The following is a 25,479-nucleotide window of genomic DNA, read 5'->3' on the forward strand; positions in this document are numbered from 1 at the left end:
ACAGTTGTACAATGTGAATGTATTTAATGCTACTATACACTTGAAAATGGTTAAAATGGTCAATATTATGTAATGTTTATCATGATTGAAAAAAAAAAGGACTAAAAGAAAAAGAGCAGGTTACCAAGCTAAAACAGTGATAATGATTATCACCAGTAAGATGAGCCAGAAATCCATATATGCAGGCTATTTACTTCTTTGGGATATGCTGCAGTTTAATTAAATTGAATTTAAAGCTTTTTATAAGCTGTTACCTGTGAGATATGGTTGATGGAAGACTCCATTCTCCGAAGCTGAGAGGCTTGGATATCCAGCAATTGGAGTACATTGTTGGCCAATGCATTTATTTGATAAGCAACACTAGCCAGAGATTGCGTTGTATAGGCTTTGGTCTCTTCTAAAGCTTTTCTCTTGTCTGTAGCCTGAAATAAGAACAAAAACAACAAATACTTATTTAGATTAACATTCATTAAACGTATTCTATAGAAAGGCAAATGTATATTATTTTAATAGAGAAGCTCAATTCAATTAAAAAAAACTTTATTGTACCAATATGATAGTCTCAAGATACTACTGAATTAAACCAAGACAGAAATCCCTATGGGTCAGACATATACTGCACCAGTTGGTTCTCCTTGCCCAGACCCTTTCTATCACCAATTCACTGCATTACATCCTAAGGACTTTACTGTCAGCCTCAAGCTCTCAATCCACTTAGAATGATATGGACTAAATCCAATCTGTCTTATATTCCTGTTTCCACTAACCACCATCAGAAATCCAACCTCGTTTATCTATGATAATTCAAGCCTATCATGCCCCACAAAAACTACTGTGAATCTTATGTACTTCAATTCCTTACCCACTCCTTCTTCCCAAACTCCTGTAGATAACTCAGTCAGATGGGAAGAACTCCTCAAAGAGGAGCAAAGTTAAAAGGTGACAACCTGTATGTGGGTAAGAGGGGGAATCAACAACTTATACCACAAAGAGTAAATATCACAATATATAATCTAAAAATGAAAAAAAAAGGCTATCCTAGCTACCTACAACTTCAGGAAAATCATTTATTTCTGTAGATACCAGTGTCATTAACTCAGAGACTAAACAAAATGGTCTCATATCCCTTCCAGTTCCCCATAGAAAAAAAAAAAACAGAGATGGAACAGAGATCTAACAGAAAGCTCACAAAAAAAGCAATGGAACCACTCTTAACCACTGAAAAGATGTTGAACCTCACTCATAGCAAAGAAATGCAAATATAAACCAATATGATATACTATTTCTCGCTGACCCAAATGACAGATATATGAAAGTCTCATAAGATACTCAGCAAAGTTGTGAACAAAAACTCTGACACACTGCTAAGTGATATTCAGCAATATTACACACAGATTTACTTTCTGACCCACTAAGCTCACGTTTAGGAACGTATCTCAAAAAAAATCACCGGCAAAAACGCAGAGAGATATGTACACAGTTATTCACTGCAGCACTATCTGTAATAGCACAGGACTGGAAACAACCCATATAACTATCAATAGGGAACAGTTTGAATAAGCTATGGTATCTCCACACAACAGCGTATTATACTGTCATAATAAGGACAAGGAAATCAAGGAATATCTCTGTTACCATGACTCCATGATCTCCAGAATATTGCTAAGGTGAAAAAAAACAATGTGGGGGAAAAAAATGTGTATAATATGCTACTTCTTAACAGAGGGAAATGTGAAAATACATGTTTATTTTTTAAAGGAAAGATAAACCTTGACATTTTTTAAAAATCACATACAGGAGGAGAGGTAAATAGGATAGACAAAACATGGATAGTAGATAGAATCCCTGAAGTGGATCTTGTTTCATAGATTTCTCTTTGGAACTATATACAGGCACACTGTAAAGACACTACGGTTTTGGCTAGAGACCACACACAAAGTGAACATCACAATAAAGCAAGTCACATGACATTTTTTGGTTTCCCAGCGTATATAAAAGTTATGTTTATATTATGCTGTAGTCTATTAAATGTCCGATAGTATTACATCTAAAAAACTATGTACATGCCTTAATTAAAAATACTTTATTGCGCTGGGCACAGTGGCTCACGCCTGTAATCCCAGCACTTTGGGAGGCCGAGGTGGGTAGATCACCTGAGGTTGGGAGTTCAAGACCAGCCTGACCAACATGGAGAAACCCCATCTGTACTAAAAATATAAAATTAGCCAGGCATGGTGGCAGATGCCTGTAATCCCAGCCACTCAGGAGGCTGAGGCAGAAGAATCACTTTAACCCAGGAGGCGGAGGTTGCAGTGAGCCGAGATCGCGCCATTGCACTCCAGCTTGGGCAACAAGAGCAAAACTTCATCTCAAAATAAATAAATAAATAAATAATAAAATGTATTGCTTGGGGCCGGGCGCGGTGGCTCATGCCTGTAATCCCAGCACTTTGGGAGGCCAAGTCGGGTGGATCACGAGGTCAAGAGATTGAGATCATCCTGATCAACATGGTGAAACCCCATCTCTACTAAAAATACAAAAAATTAGCTGGGCATAGTGGCACGTGCCTGTTATCCCAGCTACTCAGGAGGCTGAGGCAGGAGAATTGCCTGAACCCAGGAGGCAGAGGTTGTGGTGAGCCAAGATCGTGCCATTGCACTCCAGCCTGGGTAACAAGAGCAAAACTCCGTCTTCAAAAAAAAAAAAAAAAAGTATTGCTTAAAAAAAAATGCTAACCATCTTCAGAACCTTCAGAGAGTCCTAATCTTTGTGTGCTGGTGGAGGGCCTTGCCTCCATGTTGATGGCTGCTGACTGATTAGGGTGGGGTTTTTCAAGGTTGGGGTAGCTGTAGCAATTTTTTAAAATAAGACAATAATGAAACATGCTGCATCTATTGACTTTTCCTTTAAGATTTCTGTACAGCATGCGATATTTAATAGCACTTTTCCCTCAGTAGAACTTCTTTCAAAACGAAAGTCAAGCCTGGGTATGGTGGTGGCTTGTACCTGTAATCCCTGGCCTGTAATCCTGAGAGTCTGAGGCAGGAGAATTACTTAAGCCCAAGAATTTGAGGACAGCCTGGACAACACAGTGAGACCCTGTCTCTTAAAGAAATAAGCATAAATTGTTTTTAATGAGTCAAACCTCTCAAGCCCTACCTATGCTTTATCAACTAAGTTTATGTACTATTCCAAATCCTTTGCTGTCATTTCAACAAGGTTCATAGCATCTTCAGCAGAAGTAGATTCCATCTTAAGAAACTACTATCCCTGTTCACCCATAAGAAGCAACTCATCCATTCAAGTTTTCTTGTGAGATTGCAACAATTCAGCCACATCTTCAGACTCCACTTCTAAGTCTAGTTATCTTGCTGTTTCCACCATATCTGCAGTTACTTCCTCTACTGAAGTCTTAAACCCCTCAGCATCATCCATGAGGGTTGGAATCAACTTCTTCCAAAATCCTGTTAATGCTGATATTCTGACCTCCTCCCATGATTACTAATGTTCTTAATGGCATCTAGAATGATGAATCCTTTCCAGAAAGTTTTCAATTTACTTTTCCCAAGTCCATCAGAGGAATCACTACCTAAGGTAGCTACAGCCTTATGAAACGTATTTCTTAAATAGTAAGATTGGAAAATCAAAATTAATCTACGGAGCTACAAAATAAGTATGTGTTAGTGGGCATGAAAACAACATTAATCTCCTTATACACTGCCATCAGAGCTCTTGGATGACTGGTGCACTGTCAATGAGCAGTAATATTTTGAATGGAATCTTTTTATCTGAGCAGGTCTCAATAGTTGGCTTAAAAGATTCCATAAACCATGCTGTAAACAGATATGCTGTCATCTAGGCTTAGTTGTTCTAGTTACAGAGTACAGGCAGGGTGGATTTAGCATAATTCTTAAGGGCCCTAGGATTTTCAGAATGGCAAATGAACATTGGCTTCAACTAAAGTCACCAGCTGCATTAGCTCCTAACCAAAGTCAGCCTGGCCTTCGATAATCTTAGCTAGATCTTCGGGTAACTTGCTGCAGCTTCTACATCAGCACTTGCTGCTTTATCTTGCACTTTACGTTATAAAGATGGCTGCTTTCCTTAAACCTCAGGAACCTATCTCTGCTGGCTTCCACCTTTCCTTCTATAGCTTTCTCACCTCTCTCAACCTTCACAGAACTGAACAGAATTAGGGTCTAACTCTGAATTAGGCTTTGGCTTCAGGGAATGTTATGGCTGGTTTTTTGTTTGTTTTTTGTTTTTTTGTTTGTTTGTTTATTTGTTTTTGAGACAGAGTCTTGCTCTGTCACCCAGGCAGGAATGCAGTGGCACAATCTTGGCTCACTGCAACCTCCACTTCCCAGGTTCAAGAGATTCTCCTGCCTCAGCGTCCCGAGTAGCTAGGACTACAGGCATGAGCCACCACACAGGGCTAATTTTATGTATTTTTAGTAGAAATGGGGTTTTACCATGTTGTCCAGGCTGGTCTGGAACTCCTAACCTCAAGTGATCCGCCCACCTCATCCTCCAAAAGTGCTGGGATTACCGGTGTGAGCCACTACACCTGGCCTGGTTTGACCTTCTATCCAGACCACTAAAACTTTCTCCCGGTCAGCAACAAGGCTTTTCACTTTCTTATGATTCATGTGTTCAGTGAACTAGCACACTTTTAATTTCCTTCAAGAACTTTACCTTTGCATTCACAACTTAGCTAATGTTTGGAGCAAGAGGCTTAACATTTGGCCTATCTCAGCTTTTGACTTGCCTTCCTCGCTAAGCTTCCATTTGTAGCTTTTGATTTAAAATGAGAAACATGGAATTCTTTCACGTGAACACTTAAGAGGCCAACATAGCGTTATGTATTGGCCCAATTTCAGTATTGTTGCATCTCAGGCAATAGGGAGGCCCAAAGAGAGGGAGAGACAGAGGGGGTCAGTTGGTGGTGCAGTCAGAATATACAATTATTAAGTTCACCAACTCACATGAGTGCAGTTTGTGGTGCCCCAAAACAATTACAGTAGTAACATCAAATATCACTATAAGACACAGTAATAATAAAAAGGTTTGAAATATTTTAAGAATTACCAAAATATGACAGAGACACACAGAGTGAGCACGTGCCCTTAGAAAAATGGCACCAATAGACTTGCTCAATGCGAGGCTGCCAGAAACCTTCAATTTGTAAAACACACAGTCAGCAAAGCAAAGTAAAGTGAAGTACAATAAAGAGAAGTGTGCCTGTAAATAATTCACACAATAAAACAATTTAAATTTAAAAAGGAATTACCCCAAAGTAAAGGTAAATTAATCAAATGAGCCTAACTGTGCATCCAATTAGTGGCCTTAACCAGAGAGAAACCACTCTGGAAGTGGCTTTAAAGCACAGTAATTTGATACATTCTTAATGGGATTTACCATTAGAACAAAAGTAACTGAAAGGCCAGGCATGCTGGGTCACGCCTATAATCCCAGCACTTTGGAAGGCTGGTGGATCACAAGGTCAGGAATTCAAGACCAGCCTGGCCAAGATGGTGAAACCCCATCTGTACTAAAAATACAAAAATTAGCCAGGCGCAGGGGCAGGCACCTGTAATCCCACCTACTTGGGAGGTTGAGGCAGGAGAATCACTTGAACCTGGGAGGCAGAGGTTGCAGTGAGCCAAGATCGTGCCACTGCACTTCAGCCTTGGGCGATAGAGTGAGACTCCATCTCAAAAAAACAAACTAGGGGAAGGAAAAACTGAAATTGTTTTTAGTCTCTTTATTGCTGGTGTGAGTACTGAAATTATTACCCTGATACTGTTATTTGCAGAGGGTGGGATATAGCAAATCATTAATTATGTCATTGAGAACTGAGATTTGGGGCATGGTTCAAAACAGATTCTGACACAAGAAAAGCCAGGTTAAGAAAAAATCCTATAGTTCTAGATTTAAACTAAAAGCGCCGGTTTAAACCTAAGATATATGTATCATATAATATCTTAATATTCTAGCTCTGTCCAATGAAAAGATCTAAGAATAAAGACTGTCTAGTAGCCATGGAGCACCACTTATTATCCATATAGTGATGCACCTAGAACAGAGTGTATATCAAAATGTATCTGGTTACAGTATGGTGACTATAGTTAATAACAGCATTGTATACTTGAAAATTGCTGAGAGTAAATTTTAAGGTTCTCACCACAAAAAGAAAGTATGTGAGGCAATGTATGTTAATTAGCTCAACTTAGACATTCCACAATGTATACACATTTCAAAAAACATTATACATCATAAATATATACAATTTTCATGTGTCAATTTAAGTAAATAAACAACAAAACAGAAAAGCCACCGAGGAATATTCTAGAGTCATGTCAAAAGGATTCAATGTAAGGATCAATGAAGATCATAACTGCAATGGAATGAAACACACAAAATGTTTACATTTAAGACTTCATAACAGTATTAAAAAGTTAAAAATAAACCAAAAATCACTAGCCACTTTTGTAGGAATGCTACGAATCATCTCATTTTTCTTCTTGGATGAGGAAGGATGCCAGCATTAATCAAGTATGAAATGCATTTAATAAAATGTTAAAATTTTCAGTGTACAATTCAATGTGCTATGATAAATGGGTACAGTAGTATAACCACCATGATAATCATGATAAAGAAAACTTCCCTCATAACTCCCTCCCCATTCTCTGGACCCTGGAAACCACTGATTTCCTTTGTCACAACAGTGTTGCCTTTTCTGGAGTTTCATATAAATGGAATTGAAAGCTACAGTCTTTTGTATCTAGCTTCTTCCACTTGGCAGAATGACCTTAAGATTCATCCTTGTTACTGCTAAGTAGCATTCTATTGTATGGAGGTATCATAATTTGTTTCTCCATTTATCAGCTGATGGACATTTGGGTTATTTCCAGTTCTGGGCTACTATGAATATTTGAGTAGAAGGTCTTTGTGTGGACATATGTTTTCATTTCTTTTGGGTAATACCCAAAGATACAACTGCTGAGTCACATGGTAAGTTAAGTGTATATTTAAGATTGTAAGAAACTACTGGTTGGGCATGGTGGCTCGTGCCTACAATCTCAGCACTTTGGGAGGTCAAGATGGGAGAAGTGCTTAAGCCTAGGAGTTCAAGACCAGCCTGAGCAACCTAGTGAGACCCTGTCCCTACAAAAATAAAAAAATTAGATAGGCATGGCGTCATGTGCCTGTGGTCCCAGCTACTCGGAAGGCTAAGGTGGGAGGATTGCTTGGGCCAGGGAGGTTGAGGCTGCAATAAGCTGTTGCACCACTACCCTCCGAGCCTGAACAACAGAACAAGACCCTGTCTCCTGAAAAAAAAAAAGAAAGAAAGAAACTACCAAACTATCTTACAAAGAAACAGAAACAATATTATTTGGCATTCTGACTAGAAACATACTAAAGTTCTAATTCTCCACATCCTTACCAACACTTGGTATGGTCAGTCTTTTAAGTTTTAAATATTCTAGTAGGTATATAGTGGTATCTCATTATGGTTTTAATTTCCATTTTGCTATCACATCATAATGTTTTCAAGTACTTGTGTGGCATCCATTTTTTCCTTGAAAAAATGCTCAAATATTTTACCCATTTTTTAATTTTAGAGACAGGGTCTCTCTCTGTCCCCCAGGCTGGATGGAGTACAGTGCCACGATCATAGCTTGCTGCAGCCTTGAACTCCTGGGTTCAACCGATCCTCCCACGTCAGCCTCTGGAGTCGCTGGGAATGACAACAGTCTAATAACCCCACTTAGATAACAAAACAAGGGTCTCGTGCATTTTTTTAAGTTTTCTGCCATTTTCTTTCCATGTCTTTAACTCTCCTCCCATTCTTTCTAGAAATGTCACATCTGTCACACCATATTTATCTTTTATAATTTTTATCTCTAATCCAAACCTATACCCAAATTTCTCCAACTTCCAAAAACGAACAACCAAAAAAAAACCCTTTATGTGGCTGGGCGTGGTGGCTCACATCTGTAATCGAGATAATAAGGGCTTTTTTAAAAGCACTCTGGGAGGCCCAGGCAGGCAGATGGCTTAAGATCAGCCTGGTCAACACGGCGAAACCCCGTCTCTACTAAAAATACAAAAATTAGCTGAGCGTGGTGGCGGACACCTGTAATCCCATCTACTCGGGAGTCTGAGGCATGAGAATTGCTTGAACCCAGGAGGCAGAGGTTGCAGTGAACCAAGATAGTGCCACTGTACTCCAGCCTGGGCAATAAAGCAAGACTCCATCACAAAATTTAAAAAAAAACTCTCTATATGTATGTTTTATCTTATTCCATACGATCCAAGATCTAATCAAAGATTGTTCACAGCTGTTGACAGTCATATGTCTATTTAGTATTCTCAAATACAGAACACACTCCCAACCCTGACCCTTTTTTCCTTTCAAAACATAGAAATTATTTTTTAAATCCAGGCATCTTGTAAAAATTCCTACAACCTGGACTTATCTGATTGTTTCCTCATGATTAGATTCAGATTGAATACTGTGGCAAGAATACTATATATTAACAGCTGATGCTGTGAACTTCCCATTACAGATAATGGAACATCTAAAATAACGTTCCACAGCTATTTCCAGTTTTCTTCCCAGCTGCCAACACCAATTCTGCAAATGCTGATGAAGCTGATAATTTATTGATTTTACCAAGATGTCAAAAAAAATGTTTTACGACAAAAACTAGGCTTCTATCCTTTCCACAAATGGTCCTTAAATGGTTTGTTGCTCAAAAGGTTAACGCTGCAATAATCCAGTTGAGCCACAAGAAAAAAGAACCAAATTCACACAAGCACAAACAATGACAAATATGCCATGACTGCTGACTGCCTGATGACTTTTTAAGGACATGATTACTTGTAAAATGTTTCCCAATTTCAGAGATACTAAGTAGGAGAGGGCAGTTACTAGAATTCATGAAATACAGTATATAAGAAACACTTCTCAATTTAAGGGCCTTTTAAAAAATAAAGTATGTTAACACCAACGGAAAGGATTTAAAATCTCAGATTTTAGTACCTGTTGCAGGAAGAATTTTATACTCGATAAAGTACACAAAAAACAAACACCTACTTTGCTGAAGGCCAACAAGCAGGCTGGTTGGTTAGAGACCTGAGAAACCTTCCAGGAAGAATCCATAATCACTTTGTGGAGAGAGATGAAACTCTTAGGGAAAAAAAGAGCACATAGGCCAAATGCTGGTTCGTTACTGACAAATAATCTATTAAGCAGAGTCATGGGGACTAGGGCATACATATATGTAATGCCTAGCTACCACCAAAGGATCTAATTTTCGCTAAAGAATGCCTACTCCAATAAAAAATGAAAACTAAAAAGAAATCGTACCAGGTTATGGCAAGTATCCAGAAAAAAATAATAAATTTTTGCATAACAATTCAGGTTGAGATCTTTCATTATAAACTTTAACACAGCTCCCCCCTACCACCTCCCACTTAAGCAACTGCTAAGAGGCCTCAGAGCCCATTCATTCCCAGCAACATCTAGGGAAGCCTCTGCTGCCTGTGGTGTCACGCAGTTGTGACTGACAGGAATGCCAGTTGAGGCATACTCTCTTCTTTAATGGGAGAGCTACACAGAACAATCAACTGCTAGCATACATACTCAGTATATAGAATTCCAAGTTCAACCATAACATAGAATATTTTTAAATCTTTTAAGTCAATATGTATCCCCAGGGTATTCCCAAGAACTAGATAATTAGACTTTGAAATTTTAAGTCTTACCAACAATGACACTTTCCCCAAACTAATTCTTTTACCATCCTGCACCATCCTCCAAGGCTTATATTTCAAAAACAGTCTTAATGCAAAACTTGGAAAAACCCAGTTCTAAGAGATAACTATATTTCAACACATAATCTGTTATACACTTAAGTGTTACTAATAAAAAATAGCTCAGCCAGGTGCAGTGGCTCATGCCTGTAATCCCAGCACTTTGGGAGGCTGAGGCGGGCAGATCATGAGGTCAGATCAAGACCAACTGGCCAACATGTGAAACCCCAACTCTACAAAAAATACAAAAATTAGCCGGGTGTGGTGGTGTGCGCCTGTAATCCCAGCTATTCAGGAGGCTGAGGCAGAAGAATTGCTTTAACCCAGGAGGCAGAGATTGCAGTGAGCTGAGATCAAGCCATTGCACTCCAGCCTGGACGACAAAGCAAGAAATAAACAGAAAGAAAGAGAAAGAGAAGAAAAGAAAGCAAAGCAAAGAAAGAAAGGAAAGAAAGAAGGAAAAGAAAATAAAGAAAAGAAAGAAAGAAAATAGTTCATATTAGTCCAAAACATTTGCTTCCTTCCATTAACTCCTTCCATGTTAACAAGTTATCTTCCCATATAATTTTAATTCTTCTTAAAAGGAATTATATAGCAAGAGCCATGATGATCAAGAATACAGCTTGGGCAAATACTCTCATGTACTACTAAAAAATATAATCAGATCATATATATCATAATAGATAAATGTATATATTTATATATTGTATATAAATTGTAGTGAAGTACATATATTTATATATATTATATATTATATAAATTATATGATATATATTTCTTTTGGGCAAATTTCTTGTAGTGAAGAATATATAATATATGTAATATATATTATATATAAAATATATATAACATTATATTATATAACATATTATATATTATATATACATAATTATATATACATATATGTATATATATACATATTATATATACATATATATTACATAATATATTGCATATATAATATATATTATATATTCTTCACTACAAGAAATTTACCCAAAAGAAATAAATGGCCAAGTGCAAAATATCTATATGTGCAAGGATGTTCATGTCACCTTTATTTACAACACCGAAAAAAAAAACTAGAAGAGATCTAAATAGGCAATGACAAATGAATACAAAAATTAATATCCTGGGGCCGGGCACGGTGGCTCACGCCTGTAATCCAGCACTTTCGGAGGCCGAGGCAGGTGGATCACCTGAGGTCAGGAGTTCGAGACCAGCCTGGTCAACATGGTGAAACCCCGGCTCTCCTAAAACTACAAATATTAGCCAGGTGAAGTGGTGTATGCCTCTAGTCCCAGCTACTCAGGAGGCTAGGCAGGAGAATCGCTAGAACCCAGGAGGTGGAGGTTGCAGTGAGCTGGGATTGCACCACTGCAGTCCAGCCTGGGCAACAGAGCAAGACTCCATCTCAAAAAAAGAAAAAAAAATTAATATACTGGAATATCATCTAGTCAATAAAAATGGCATAACCTCAAAAGAACAGGCAACGAAGCAAAAATAGTCAAATGGAATTACATAAAGCTAAAAAGCTTCTGCACAAGAAAGGAAACAATCAACAGAGTAAAATGACAACCCATAGATGGGAGAAAATATTCTATCCATCTGACAAAGAACTAATAACCAGAACATATGATGAGCTCATACAATGCAATGGCAAAAAACAAATAATATAAACAAAAATGGCAAAAGATCTGGACAGATACTTCTCAAAAGAAGATATACAAAACACGCACAGACATACACACACACACACACAAAAGAAGACATACAAATGGCAAACAGGTATATGAAAAAATGCTCAACATCGTTAATCACAGAAACACAAATCAAAACCACAGTGAGACAGACCCAGCACGGTGGCTCACGAACTTTGGAAGGCCAAGGCAGGCAGATTACCTGAGGTCAGGAATTCAAGACCAGACTGGGCACCATAGTGAAACCTCGTCTCTACTAAAAATATGAAAATTAGGTCAGGTGCAGTAGCTCATGTCTATAATTCCAGCACTTTCGGGGGTCAAGGCAGGGAAATCACTTGAGGTCAGGACTTCGAGAACAGCCTGACCAACATGGTAAAATCCCATTTCTACTTAAAATACAAAAATCAGTCATGTGTGGTTGCACTCACCTGTAATCCCAGCTACTCCAGAGACTGAGGCACAAGAATCACCTGAAGCCAGGAGGCAGAGGTTGCAGTGAGCCAAGATCGCACCACTGCGCTCCAGCCTGGGCAACAGGCTGGGCACGGTGGCTCAAGCCTGTAATCCCAGCACTTTGGGAAGCCAAGGTGGGTGGATCGCAAGGTCAACATATCGAGACCATCCTGGCCAACATGGTGAAACCCCGTCTCTACTAAAAAACACAAAATTTAGCTGGGCATGGTGGTGCATGTCTGTAGTCCCAGCTACTCGGGAGGCTGGGGCAGGAGAATCACTTGAACCCAGGCGGCGGAGGTTGCAGTGAGCTGAGATTGCACCACTACACTCCAGCCTGGCAACAGAGTGAGACTCCATCTCAAAAAAAAAAAACCCCACAATGCAGTATCATCTAACCCCCAGTTAAAATGGCTTATATAAAAAAGGCAATCGCCAGGCGCGGTGGCTCATGCCTGTAATCCCAACATTTTGGGAGGCTGAGGCGGGCAGATCACCTGAGGTTAGGAGTTGAAGACCAGCCTGACCAATATGGTGAAGCCCCATCTTTTAAAAAAAAAAAAGAAAAGAAAATTTTTTTAAAAAAGGCAATAAAAGATGCTAGAGAGGACATGGAGAAAGGGGAACACTCGTACTCTGTTAGTTGGAATATAAAGTAGTACAGCCACTATAAAGAACAGTATGAAGATTCCTCAAAAAACTAAAATTAGGCACAATGGCTCATACCTGTAATTCCAGCACTTTGGGAGGCCCAAGTGGAAGGATCACTTGAGCTCAGAAGTTCAATACCAGCCTGAGCAACACAGCAAGACCTCGTCTCTACAAAAAATTTAAGGGTGTGGTGGTGTACACCTGTGGTCCCAGCTACTTGGGAGGCTAAGATGGGAGGATAGCTTAAACCCAGAAGGTTAAGGCTGCAGTGAGCCATGTTCACTCCACTGCACTCCAGCCTCAGTGAGAGTTAGACCCTGTCTCCAAAGGAAAAATAAAGTATTCTATACCTAATTTTAAATACACACACATATACAAAAAAGTTCTAAAACCTGAGAATTTTAATGACATGGATAATTCTCTCAATAGGATCTTTTTTAATTTTTTAGACAAAATCTTGCTCTGTCACCCAGGCTAGAGTGCAGTGGCGCGATCTCAGCTCATACTACAACCTCCACTTCCCAGGTTCAAGAGATTCTCCTGTCTCAGCCTCTCGATTACCTGGGACTACAGGCGTGTGCCACCACGCACGGCTATTTTTTGTATTTCTAGTAGAGGTGGAGTTTCACCATGTTAGCCAGCCCGGTCTCGAACTCCTGACTTCTGGCAATCCACCCACGTAGGCCTCCCAAAGTGCTGGGATTACAGGCGTGAGCCAACTGCGCCTGGTCTCTTGATAGTATCTTAAAGGAAAAGGACAACATATATTTGTGCAAACAGTGTGACTTAATTTTGTTTGATATAATTAGTTCCCGTACAAACTAATATGCCAGACAATGCAGAGATAGTTGAATTATGAATGATTTATGTTTTCATCCTTTCCCTCTTGTGACATTTTCCAAATGATCCACAATAACCATGTAACATTTTTGTTGCAAATACCAGAAGACTAAGAATAAGGCTAACAGTACCGCCCTACCACCCCACCAAAAATGAGGGTGAAATGTAAAGACTGTGAATCCTTGATGATACCGAGCTGAAGAATTAACCCTAACCCTAAATTCCTACCTTGGAATTTGGTATATGAAATCACAAATGTTCCCTACTGTTTAAGCTAACTGAGTTGTATTACTTATAGCCAAATGCATCCTAAATGATTTAATTTTTATATGGAAGGAAAAAGTACTTTCATAAAAAAGGTCTTGGCTGAACCAGAAAGTAACAATTTATAGTAATACTCCCCTAGTTACACAGACAAAAGATCTATTAAGGTACTTCTCAAATTACTGAGGCTGTTTTCTAAACTAGTCCAGTAATTTACAGCTGGTTGTGTTACTCATTAAAATGTTTATCTGAGAAATCACTCTAGTTTGCCTTTCCCACAAGGCAATTATATTTTAATCTGTGTTAGTCGGCTTGGGCTGCCATTAACAAAATACCACAGACTGGATGGCTTAAACAAGAAAAATTTATTTTCCCACAGTTCTAAAAGCTGGGAAGTCCACAATCAAGGTTCCAATAGGGTTCTGGTTCTAGCAATGGATTTCTTCCTGGCTTGCAGACAGCTATCTTCTCACTGTTTCCTCACATGGCAGAGAGATACCAATCTCTGTTGTCACTTTCTGTTTTATGAGTACACTACTTTTATGGGATCAGGGCTCCAGCCATATGACCTCATTTAACCTTATTCACCTCCATAAAGGCCCAAGCTCCAATACAGCCACATGGTGGGGGAAACGGGTTTGAGACTTCAACATAAAGATTGCGGGGGGACACAATTCTATTCACAATTAGAATAATCTTTAACTTGAAACATTAGGAAATGATGTCTTCTTACAAATACCCAAAATATACACGACAGCAATACTATTAACAGTTACATATAATTAGCATTTAATTTTCTCTTTTTGGTGTTTTTGTTTTTGAGATGGAGTCTCACTCTGTTGCCGAGGCTAGAGTGCAGTGGTGTGATCGATCTAGGCTCACTGCAACCTCTGTCTCCCAGGTTCAAGCGATTCTCATGCCTCAGCCTCTTAAGTAGCTGGAATTACAAGTGTATGCCACCAAGCCCAGCTAATTTTTGTATTTTTAGTAGAGACAGGGTTTCCTCATGTCAGCTAGGCTGGTCTCAAATTTCTGGCCTCAAGTGATCCACCTGCCTTGGCCTCCAAAGTGCTGGGATTACAGGCATGAGCCACCGTGCCCAGTCTAGTTTTCAAAGTATTTTTACACAGTAACCTAAGCAAATATACTGGTTTCACAGATGAAGGCACTAATTAAAGCTCACCAATACCAATCTGTCCAAGGATTCCTTCTATAACCAGGAAATGGAGGAGCTAGGACTAGAACCCAGGTCTGAATCCTAGTCCAGTGATCTTTACACAGCTCTTTATCTTTCATAGGCAGCTGAGGTATGGGAACTTCATTTCATCTAATGTTCTAAACATCAGAAACAGTTTAGGGGAGGGGAAGAGGAAGGAGCAGAAGATACGGTTCCAAGCAGAATGAAATGAACAGTATCAGTTTAAAGGTGAGTAAGCTTACAATAGTAGACCCAATGGGAGAATATACCACAAGGCATGAGAAATACTATAGGCCCTTGAGAGCATTTTAGGGAATGTGGATTTCACTGTAAGGCTAGTGGGGAAACACTGAATAATTTTTAGGAAGAAAAAACATGACTAGTTTTACACTTTAGAAACATCACTTCAGCTGCAGTTTTATAAACTAGATTGTGGAAATGCAGAGGACACAAAAATGGAGACGAGGATTCTGTTGCAATATGTATTTTGTGATGTCTACACAAGAAAGACATCTTTGCCAGGTGCTGTGGCTCACACCTGTAATCCCAGCTCTTAGGAAGGCAGAGGCAGGAGGACAGCTTGAGCACAGGAGTTCGAGACCTGCCTGGGCAATATAGATCCAGTTCTCCACAAAAAGGAAAAAAAAAGAAAGAGAGACATCTTTAAGTGAAATATCCCACTTAGCCTAGCAAACAATGAGGAAAAAGAAATTTGTAGTGGTTAAGTAACTTGCCCAAGGTAACACTGCTAGGAAGAAACAGAACAACCACGACTCCAAAGACCACAGTCTCCCACTATGCCACACTGTCTCCATTTATAATTCTAAAAAAGAACAAAGTATAATTCTAATGTGGCCTCTAAGATGAACCACTCCAAGTCATGATTAACTACTCTGCATACCACATGAATTTTAATTCACTGGGAGAGTAAAGAGAAGAGAGTGAGAAAGTAAATGTTCTCAGGATAACTGAGAATGTTTTTGATCTATGAAACAATTGATGTTCTACACACAGGGTTCTACAAATGGAAGAAACAAAAATTAAACATTTAACACATTTCTAGGTTATCCTTCACTGAAGTAACAAAATCACATCTTTAATTCATGCCCAAATAAATGTAACTTTAGCCCGGCAGGGTGGCTCACACCTGCAATCCCAGCACTTTGGGAGGCCAAGGCATGAGCCACCCTGCCAGGCTACACCCTGCCTATAATCCCAGCACTTTGGGAGGATCACAAGGTCAGGAGTTCAAGACCAGCCTGGACAATGTGGTGAAACCCTATCTCTACTAAAAACACAAAAAATTAGCCAGGCATGGTGGCAGACACCTGTAGTCCCAGGTACTCAGGAGACTGAGGCAGGAGAATTGCTTGAACTCAGGAGGCAGTGGTTGCAGTGAGCTGTGACCCCACCACTGCACTCCAGCCTGGGCGACCTAGCACAACTCTATCTCAAAAAATAAAAATAAATATGATCCCCAATGCTGGAGGAGGATCCTAATGGAAGGTGTCTGGGTCATGGGGAAGAATCTCTCATGAATGGCTTGGCGTCCTCAGGTAAATTCTTGCTCTAGTTCCAAAGGGCTGGTTGTTAAAAAGCATCTAGCACCTCCCCACCTTGCTTCTTGCCAAGTGATCTCTTCAAATGTCAGCTCCCTTCCCTTCAGCTACAAGTGGAAGCAACTTGAAGCCCTCCACAGAAGCAGATGTTGGCGCCATGCTTCTTATACAGCCTGCAGAACATGAGTTAAATAAATTACCCAGCCTGAAGTATTCCTTTGTAGCAACACAAACAGACTAAGACACTCACTTACAAAGGTTTACAACACAGTTTCACAGAATTAGTCTTAGCTACTATCTCAAGTCTAGTGATTCATTAATCACATTTTCCAACCAAAAATCAAGACCAGTATGACACTACCTGACAAATTACATGTATCCTAATTTCTTAATCTGTTCTGGAAAAGTATACGAATTACAAAACTATAGGAATCAATTAATCTTTACTGTAATCAATTGAATTTCCTATATTACTGCTATTTCAAAAAATCTTAAAATGTGAACAGAGGGATATTCTGTTCACACATGTAAATTATAAAATAGAAACAAGAAACAAAAAGAGAAAAAATATTTTATTAATAAATTATCACATCAGATCCCAGGCAAATAGATAATTTAATCACTTTTAAAAATCTAAGCATCAGGCCGGGCACAGTGGCTCACACCTGTAATCCTGGCACTTCCATTGGCCGAGCCAGGCAGATCGCCTGAGGCCAGGAGTTCAAGACTGGCCTAGTTAACATGGTGAAAACCCGTTTCTACTAAAAATACAAAAAATTAGCCAGGTGTGGTGGCACGCGCCTGTAATCCCAGCTACTCTGGAGGCTGAGGCAGGAAAATTGCTTGGACTTGGGAGGCGGAGGTTGCAGTGAGCCGAGATCACGCCATTGCACTCCAGCTTGGACAACAAGAACAAAACTCCATCTCAAAGAAAAAAAAAGAAATCATTTAACCAATTAAGAGGATACAAAAGCATTTTTAAAAAGGCATTCATCTGAGTAGGCAGGCCATACCAATACAGTTTTGGTCTGTCATCAACCACTACCATTACATTCTAGCATAGTAATTGAAATTCAGGCTATATAGCAAAGGTCAAAAAACTATGACCCTCAGGCCAAATACTTCCCCACTTTTTGCAAATAAAGTTTTACTGCAACAAAGCCACATCCATTCATTTACATATCATCTATGGCTTTCTTACTTCAATAGAAGAGTTGAGTAATTGTGTCAGACATATGGCATGCAAAGCCTAAAATATTTACTATTCGGCCCTTAAAAAGAAACAATTGCCCACTCTTGCTCTAGAAAAGTGATTCTCAACTCTAGGTGGACATCAGCACTACCTGGTGAGCTTTTATTCTTTTTATATCAACCATCTATTTTATTTCACTTTTCAAATAACTTTCATTGTACATATTGAAAGCATACAACATGACTTTATGGGATACGTATAAATAGCAAAATGGTTACTGCAGTGAAGCAAATTAACATATATATCATCCCACATAGTTACCTTTTTATATTTTTTGGTTTGTTTTTGTGGCAAGAACAGCTAAAAATCTACTCATTTAGCAGGAATTCCAAATATAGTACAATTTTATTAGCCACAGTCCTCATGTTAGACATTTGATCTCTAGGCTTTTTTCTTTTTGAGACAGTCTCACTCTGTCGCCCAAGCTGGAGTGCAGTGCCGCGATCTTGGCTTACTGCAACCTCCACCTCCAGGGTTCAAGCAATTCTCCTGCCTCAGTCTCCTGAGTAGCTGGGATTACAGACGTGCACCACCACACCTGGCAAATTTTTGTATTTTTAGTAGAGATGGCATTTCTCCATGTTGGTCAGGCTGGTCTCAAACTCTCAACCTTAGGTGATATGCCCGCCTTGGCCTCCCAAAGTGCTGGGAGGCCTCTCTAGGCTCTTTCATCCCACGTACCTGCTATTCTGTTACCCCTCACCTATATTTCACATTCTATCCCCCACCCACTTGTTCCAAGTAACCACTGTTTTATTCTCTCTGTATATTTGACTCTTCAATTTTTTTTTTTTTTTTAGATTCCACATACGAGATCATGCAATATTTTTCTTCCTGTGTCTGGCTTATTTCACTTAGCATACTGCCTCCAGGTTATCCATGTTGTGGTAAATGGCAGTATCCCTTTTTAAGACTGAATAATATTCCATTATATATACATATCACATGTTCTTCATCCATTCACCTATCAGTGGACATTCAGGTTGTTTCCACAGCTTGGCTAATGTAAACAATGCTACAATGAACATGAGAGTGCCGTTATCTTTACAAGGTAGTGATTTCACTTCCTTTGGGTATATGCCCAGAGAAGGAATTGCTGGGTCATATGGTGGTAGTTCTACTCTTCATTTCTTTAGCAACCTCCATACTATTTTTCATCATGGCTGTACCAATCCACACTCCCACCAACAGTGTACAGGGGGTCCATCTTCTCCACACCCTCACCAACATTTATCACTTCACTTTTTTATGATAGCCACCCTAAGGAGTGTGAGGTGATGCCCACAGTGGTTTTCATCCTCATTTCCCCATGACTAATGCTGTGAAGTACCTTTTCATATACCTGTCAGCCATTCTGATGTCTTCTTTGAAAAAAATGTCTATTCATTTGAGACAGAGTCTCGCTCTGTCATACAGGCTGGAGTGCAGTGGCACGATCTTCTGCCCAATTTCTAATCAAATTATTTTTCTATTATTGAATCATATGAGTTCGTCATGAATTTTGGATATTAACCTCATATCACATAAATGGTTTGCAAATGTTTTCCACAGGTTATGTTTATGATTGTTTCTTGATTGTTTCCTTTGTTGTTCAGAAGTTTTTTGGTTTGACATCATTTTCCTGTTTTTGCTTTTATTGCCTAAGCTTTTGGTGTGAAATCCAAAAAAAAAAAAAAAAAAAAAAAACTTCTAGCTGCACACCAGTACTAGCCGGTGAGCTTTTTAAAAAATTCCAGAGCCTGAGACCCAATTAACCCTCTTCCTCTAAAAAAGATTCCAATTTCATTGGTCTGGGGAAAGGCCATTAGCTACTGCTATATCAGTATAAAAATGTGTACAATTAAACAAGAATATTCAAAATATAAAAATCTAAGTTTTATAGTATATAAAAGATAAAGGCAAGAGGTTAATATACAGACCACAGAGTACTAGATAATAAATTAGAGCCACAAGTTTAGCTCTGGCTTTTGCATGAATCCACAAAGAGAAAGGAAAAAGATTATATGATTTATAGTATCCATAGGGTCAAAATATCTTGGTGGGGCCTGGTGCTGAGGGGCCCGGCATGGTAGCTCTCCTGTAATCCTACCATTTTGGGAGCCCAAGGTGGGCGGATCACCTGACATATTCTGGTGAACATATTCATCAACATATGTCCATCATTGGACATATTCATATCCCATATATATATATATATATATATATATATATATATATATATATATGCGGAAGCAAAGCTTTTCCTAAAACTTCCATCTGACTATAAAAGGAATGTTTTAGGCTAGGCACAGTGGCTCACACCTGTAATCCCAGCACTTTGGGAGGCTGAGGTGGACGGATCACCTGAGGTCAGGAGTTCGAGACCAGCCTGATCAACATGGAGAAACCCCGACTCTACTAAAAATACAAAATTAGCCGGACATGGTGGCACATGCCTGTAATCCCAGCTACTAAGGAGGATAAAGCAGGAGAACCACTTGAACCAGGGAGGCGGAGGTTGTGGTGAGCCAAGATCATGCCATTGCACTCCAGCCTAGGCAACAAGAGCAAAACTCTGTCTCAAAAAAAAAATAGGAATGTTTTATTGCAATTCTCCTCAGTGATATAAATATTAATATATCACATATTCTTCCCACCTTGCAGCAACATGCCTCTTCACCGAAAACACAAAAGTGAGAGTGGCAGGATTTTCCTAAAGATAGTACACCATGCTGCCTGTCTTCTTCTCTGTGGTGGAGGAGGGAGGTACGAAGTACCTCCTTCTTTGTGGGGGTAGAAGAGATAGGATGGAAAGAAATACACAATTAAATTGAAAAAAAAAATAGTTCTATATACCACAAGACATTAATAAACACTACCAATAAAGTCACTCACACAAGCAATCCCCAAGTTATGACAATTAGCTCATACAAAAGTGATTCATTCAGACCTATAACTCATTTATCTTATATTTAACCACTCATCCATTGGTTTCTGTTGATTATGCCAAATGTGTCTAGACAAATGAGCAGAATATGTCAGGACATAGCAAAAACACAATTTCATCTTACCTGTGTTAAATTTAAAACACAGTTCTATTTTCAAATCTCTGAAACACTGATCTGATCTTCTGCAGTTTAGTGACAGCAGTTCAGGATGTTTTTGACTAAGACTTCATCTCCTCCACCTTCCCTTGCACTTGCCACTACTCACAGCTCTCTCAAACATGCCTTGCTATCTTTCTGTTCCTACTACCTATATATCCCTTGCCTCCCAATCTTTCTTCCCCTCACCTCTTTAGATTAATAATTCAGCTAAACTCATTCTTTAAGAGACACTTTCTCTAAGAACCCCCAAACACTGTACTGTTCCTTAGGAATCTCCCTAAAAGTTCCTTTCAAAGAGAGATCATTTTCAATCCACGTCATATGTATTTGAAATTATTTATAAAGACTCTACATATATAAAAATACCAAAAAATCTATAACGCAGGTTATGATAGAGTATGAAAAGTAACATCAAAGGAAATGTGCGCCTCATGCCACAATAGCATATAGCCAGAGAACTTGGAATCCCTTTCCTCTCCTCTTCCCCCTTCCCTTCCCTGTTCTGCCCACACAGCCAGCTAGCAGTTAAGCTTTATTCCTATTCTCCAACCCACTGCTCTGCCAATCGATTCAATTGTGGAGGAGTAAAAGCTGCAAAGTGTCAGAAACCAACTGTGTACTAACGGCTGAAAAAGAGGGGGTCTATAGATTCACTTCTGTGACTGCAAATTACCTTCTGCACATTAACTTTATGCTGGAGGAAAACAGATACCAGTAAAATAAACCTTCTTCGGGTTCTCCTTTTCCCCCAACCACCCATATCTCCACCAAGGCTTGCTAATTCTTGTCTTCCTTTTCAATCTTAGTATAGCTATCTCAATTCATGAAATACTCTTTACAGCGAGACAAATGTGACAGTCCTCTAACTGCCAGTCTTTCCCTTCTCCAATCCATCCTGCACCAATGTAAGATGAATCTTCCCAAACCACATCCTTTGTATAAAAACTAGAAAGGCAGAAAACAAGCACACAGTTTGAGGGAAGAGGATAATAGCAGTATGGGGAGAAGAAGAAGAAAGAGACATTTTGACTTTTTTTTTTTTTCTTTTTTTGAGATGGAGTCTTTCTCTGTCTCCCAGGCTGGAATGCAGAGGCACAATCTCAGCTCACTGCAATCTACGCCTCCCAGGTCCTACCCTCAGCCTCCCGAGTAGCTGGGACTACAGGTGTGTGCTACCACGCCCAGCTAATTTTCATATTGTTATTAGAGATAGGGTTTCACTATGTTGGCCAGGCTGGTCTCAAACTCCTGACCTCAGGTGATCTGCCCACCTCTGCCTCCCAAAGTGCTGGGATTACAGGTGTGAGCCACCATGCCCAGCTAAGTTTGACTTTTAGTACAACTGTATTCACTCTTTTACAGGAACATACTAATTACCTAAATGGTCTTAAATAAACACAAATGCTACAGCTGGGCGCAGTGGCTCACACCTGTAATCCCAGCCCTCTGGGAGGCCAAGGTAGGCAGATCACAAGGTCAAGAGATCAAGACCATCCTGGGCAACATGGTGAAACCCTGTCTCTACTAAAAATACAAAAATTAGCCAGGCGTGGTGGTGGGTGTCTGTTATCCCAGCTACTCGGGAGGCTGAGGCAGAGAACTGCTTGAACCTAAGAGGGAGAGATTGCAGTGAGCCAAGATTGTGCCACTGCACTCCAGCTGCTTGACATTTTCTCTTTCCGCAAGCAAAATTCTCACTGCCAAAACTAAAATTAAAAACCTTTCAAAAATAACAACTATTTTTCTTCTATATAGAACATTTTCTCATTTAATTATAAATACTACAGACCAATTTTCTTTTCCTTAGATTTAAGGCTTTTCAATGATTTCTATATAGCTAATAAATAATACAGACACAAGGCTGGGCACAGTAGCTCACACCTATAATCGCAGCATGTTGGAAGACCAAGGCAAGCAGATCACCTGAGGTCAGGAGTTCAAGACCAGCCTGACCAATATGATGAAACCCTGTCTCTACTAAAAATACAAAAATTAGCCAGGCATAGTAGCATGTGCCTGTAATCCCAGCTACTCGGGGGGCTGAAACAGGAAAATTGCTTGAACCTGGAAGGCAGAGGTTGCAGTTAAGCCAAGGTCACACCACTGCACTCCAGCCTGGGCAACAAGAGGAAAACTTCATCTCAAAATAATAACAATAATAATAATAATGTAGACATCATACCACATCATAACACCTAGCAGACAGTATTCCACAGAGTAGGCAATTAAATACTTATTAAATGAATCTTTCTCTATTTCAGTTCAACAAATCCCAATAGCCTCAAACACTCCTCTTTTTAGAAAAGAAAAATAATAGAGTCACAGCCTACCATGATGAGCTCAGGCACCAAAGATTTTAGAAAAAACAGCCAGGCACGGTGGCTCAAGCCTGTAATCCCAGCACTTTGGAAGGCTGAGGCAGGCAGATCACCTGAGGTCAGGAGTTCAAAAACAATCTGGCCAACATAGTGAAATCCTGTCTCTACTAAAAATACAAAACTTAGCCAGACCTGTAATCCCAGCTACTGTGGCTGAGGCAGGGATACCTGCCTGAACCCGGAAGGCAGAGGCTGCAGTAAGCTGACACTGCACCACTGCACTACAGCCTGGGTGACAAAGCAAGACTCTGTCTCAAAAAAAAAAAAAAAAAAAGATTTTAGAAAAACCACCACCACTTGCTACCATCACCTCTAGACTAGCCTCCCTCCAATCTGTTCTGAGTTCCTTCCAATCTGTACTCAATCCTCCTTTCAATCTGTTCTCCACTGTAAAGAGTAACCTTCATAAAAAGTAAAAATGGTATCACCCTATTGCTTAAAACTTTATTTTTCTTTTCTTTTTTTCTTGAGATGGAGTCTGGCTCTGTTGCCTAGGCTGGCGTGCAATGGTTCGACTTCAGCTCACCGCAACCTACACCTCCTGGAATGAAGTGATTCTCCTGCCTCAGCCTCCTGAGTAGCTGGGACTGCAGGCAAGTACTACCATGCCTGGCTAATTTTTGTATTTTTAGTAGAGACAGGTTTCATCATCTTGGCCAGGCTGGTCTCAAACTTCTGACCTCAAGTGATCACCCCACCTTGGCCTCCCAACGTGCTGGGATTACAGGCATGAGCCACTGCACCCAGCCTGGCTTAAAACTTTCAATGGCTAGGCATGGTGGTTCACGCCTATAATCCCAGCAGGTTGGGAGGCCAAGGAGGGTAGATCACAAGGTCAGGAGTTCAAGACCAGCCTGGCCAAGATGGTGAAACCCCAGCTCTACTAAAAATACAAAAATTAGCCAGGTGTGGTGGCGGGCGCCTGTAATCCCAACTACTCAGGAGGCTGAGGCAGAGAATTGCTTGAACTCAGGAGGCAGAGGTTGCAGGGAGCTGAGATCGCATGACTGCACTGCAGCCTGGGCAACAGAGTGAGACTCCCATTTCAAAAAAAAAAAAAAAAACTTTAAATGCCTTCTCATCAGTCTCAGGAAAAAAAAAGATCAAAATCCTTATTGGTACCTACCTACCACTTTACAGATGACTCTGTTTACTCTACTCTGAAGTACACAAGTGTAAAACTTGTTCAAAATGACTCTGCCTTCACTTACCTTTGAGCCTGTACATAGGCTGCCCACCCCCAGATACTGTTTTCCCTTCCCCAAAATGTTCTCGGTTCACATAATTCACTTTTCAGAGGTCAACTCCAACATTACTTCTATGACACACCAAGCTAGGTGGAAGCACCTAACATATACTTTCATGCCAACATGTTCCTTCCCCAGATGTGATTTATTATTGTTTGAGTTATTTGATTAATGAGAAGGTCAACTATAAATCACTGGAGAGTAGAAATTGTATTTGATTGACAAAACAGTCTAACGTAAAATACATGTAAAAAGCTGGAGAATAACTGAATATGTGACAAACTAATATATTCCTTCATACTAAGAAGCATGATACATACATTTAAACATATATTTCATTTTACTGTGCACTGCTTTTGGAACTCCTGTGGTTCCAACTTGGGAGCCTATAAAATTTTGCCAGTTTTCTTTGAGATCTTTATGGTATTATCTGATTATTCTAAAAGAATAAGAGTATCACCAGTTTATCTTCCCACTATTCAAAGCAAACTTTGAAAATCAAGCACAGTGGCTCACGCTGGTAAACTTAACTCTTTGGAAAGTCAAGGTGGGCAGGTCCCTTGAGTCCAGGAGTTCAAGACCAGCCTGTGCAATGTGGCGAAACCCTGTCCTTACCAAAAAAAAATACAAAAATTAGCCAGGTGTTGTGGCACACACCTGTAGTCCCGGCTGCTTGGGAGGCTGAGGTGGGAAGACTGCTTGAGCCCAGGAAGTAGAAGCTGCAGTAAGGTGAGAACACACCACTGCACTCCAGCCTGGGCAATAGAGAGAGACCCTGTCTTTAAAAAAAAAGGAGCAAAATTTGAATACTAATTTTAAGGGAAAATGGAACTGAAAAAAAAAATAGGCTTCTCAAACCTGTTAAAACAGGTATGATTTAAAAGAAAAAAGCATAAATGCAAAGCCTTTTGTTCATAGAAAACATTAAATATATGTAATAAAGAGGGGAAAATGCCAGAGAAACAACTAAAACAAAAAGTGTACCCTCCAATTTCTATCCTTTTCTCCCACTTCAGTTGGGTTATT

General features: G+C 39.7%; 1 protein-coding gene across 16 annotated transcripts in view; it reads right to left on the bottom strand.

Annotated features, from left to right (window-relative positions):
• The window catches only part of ABI1 (abl interactor 1), a 119,653-nt gene that overhangs the window by 81,040 nt on the left and 13,134 nt on the right, over positions 1 to 25,479 (bottom strand). For all 16 annotated transcript variants that reach the window (XM_021670640.2, XM_021670639.2, XM_021670641.2 and 13 more), the window contains exon 2: positions 255 to 422. In XM_021670640.2, the coding sequence (XP_021526315.1) occupies positions 255 to 422 (168 nt within the window). The remainder of the gene's footprint in view (positions 1 to 254; positions 423 to 25,479) is intronic.

Source organism: Aotus nancymaae, unplaced genomic scaffold, assembly GCF_030222135.1.
Source record: "Aotus nancymaae isolate 86718 unplaced genomic scaffold, 86718_ANA_hifiasm-v0.15.2.pri h1tg000077l, whole genome shotgun sequence".
Classification (NCBI taxonomy): domain Eukaryota; kingdom Metazoa; phylum Chordata; class Mammalia; order Primates; family Aotidae; genus Aotus; species Aotus nancymaae.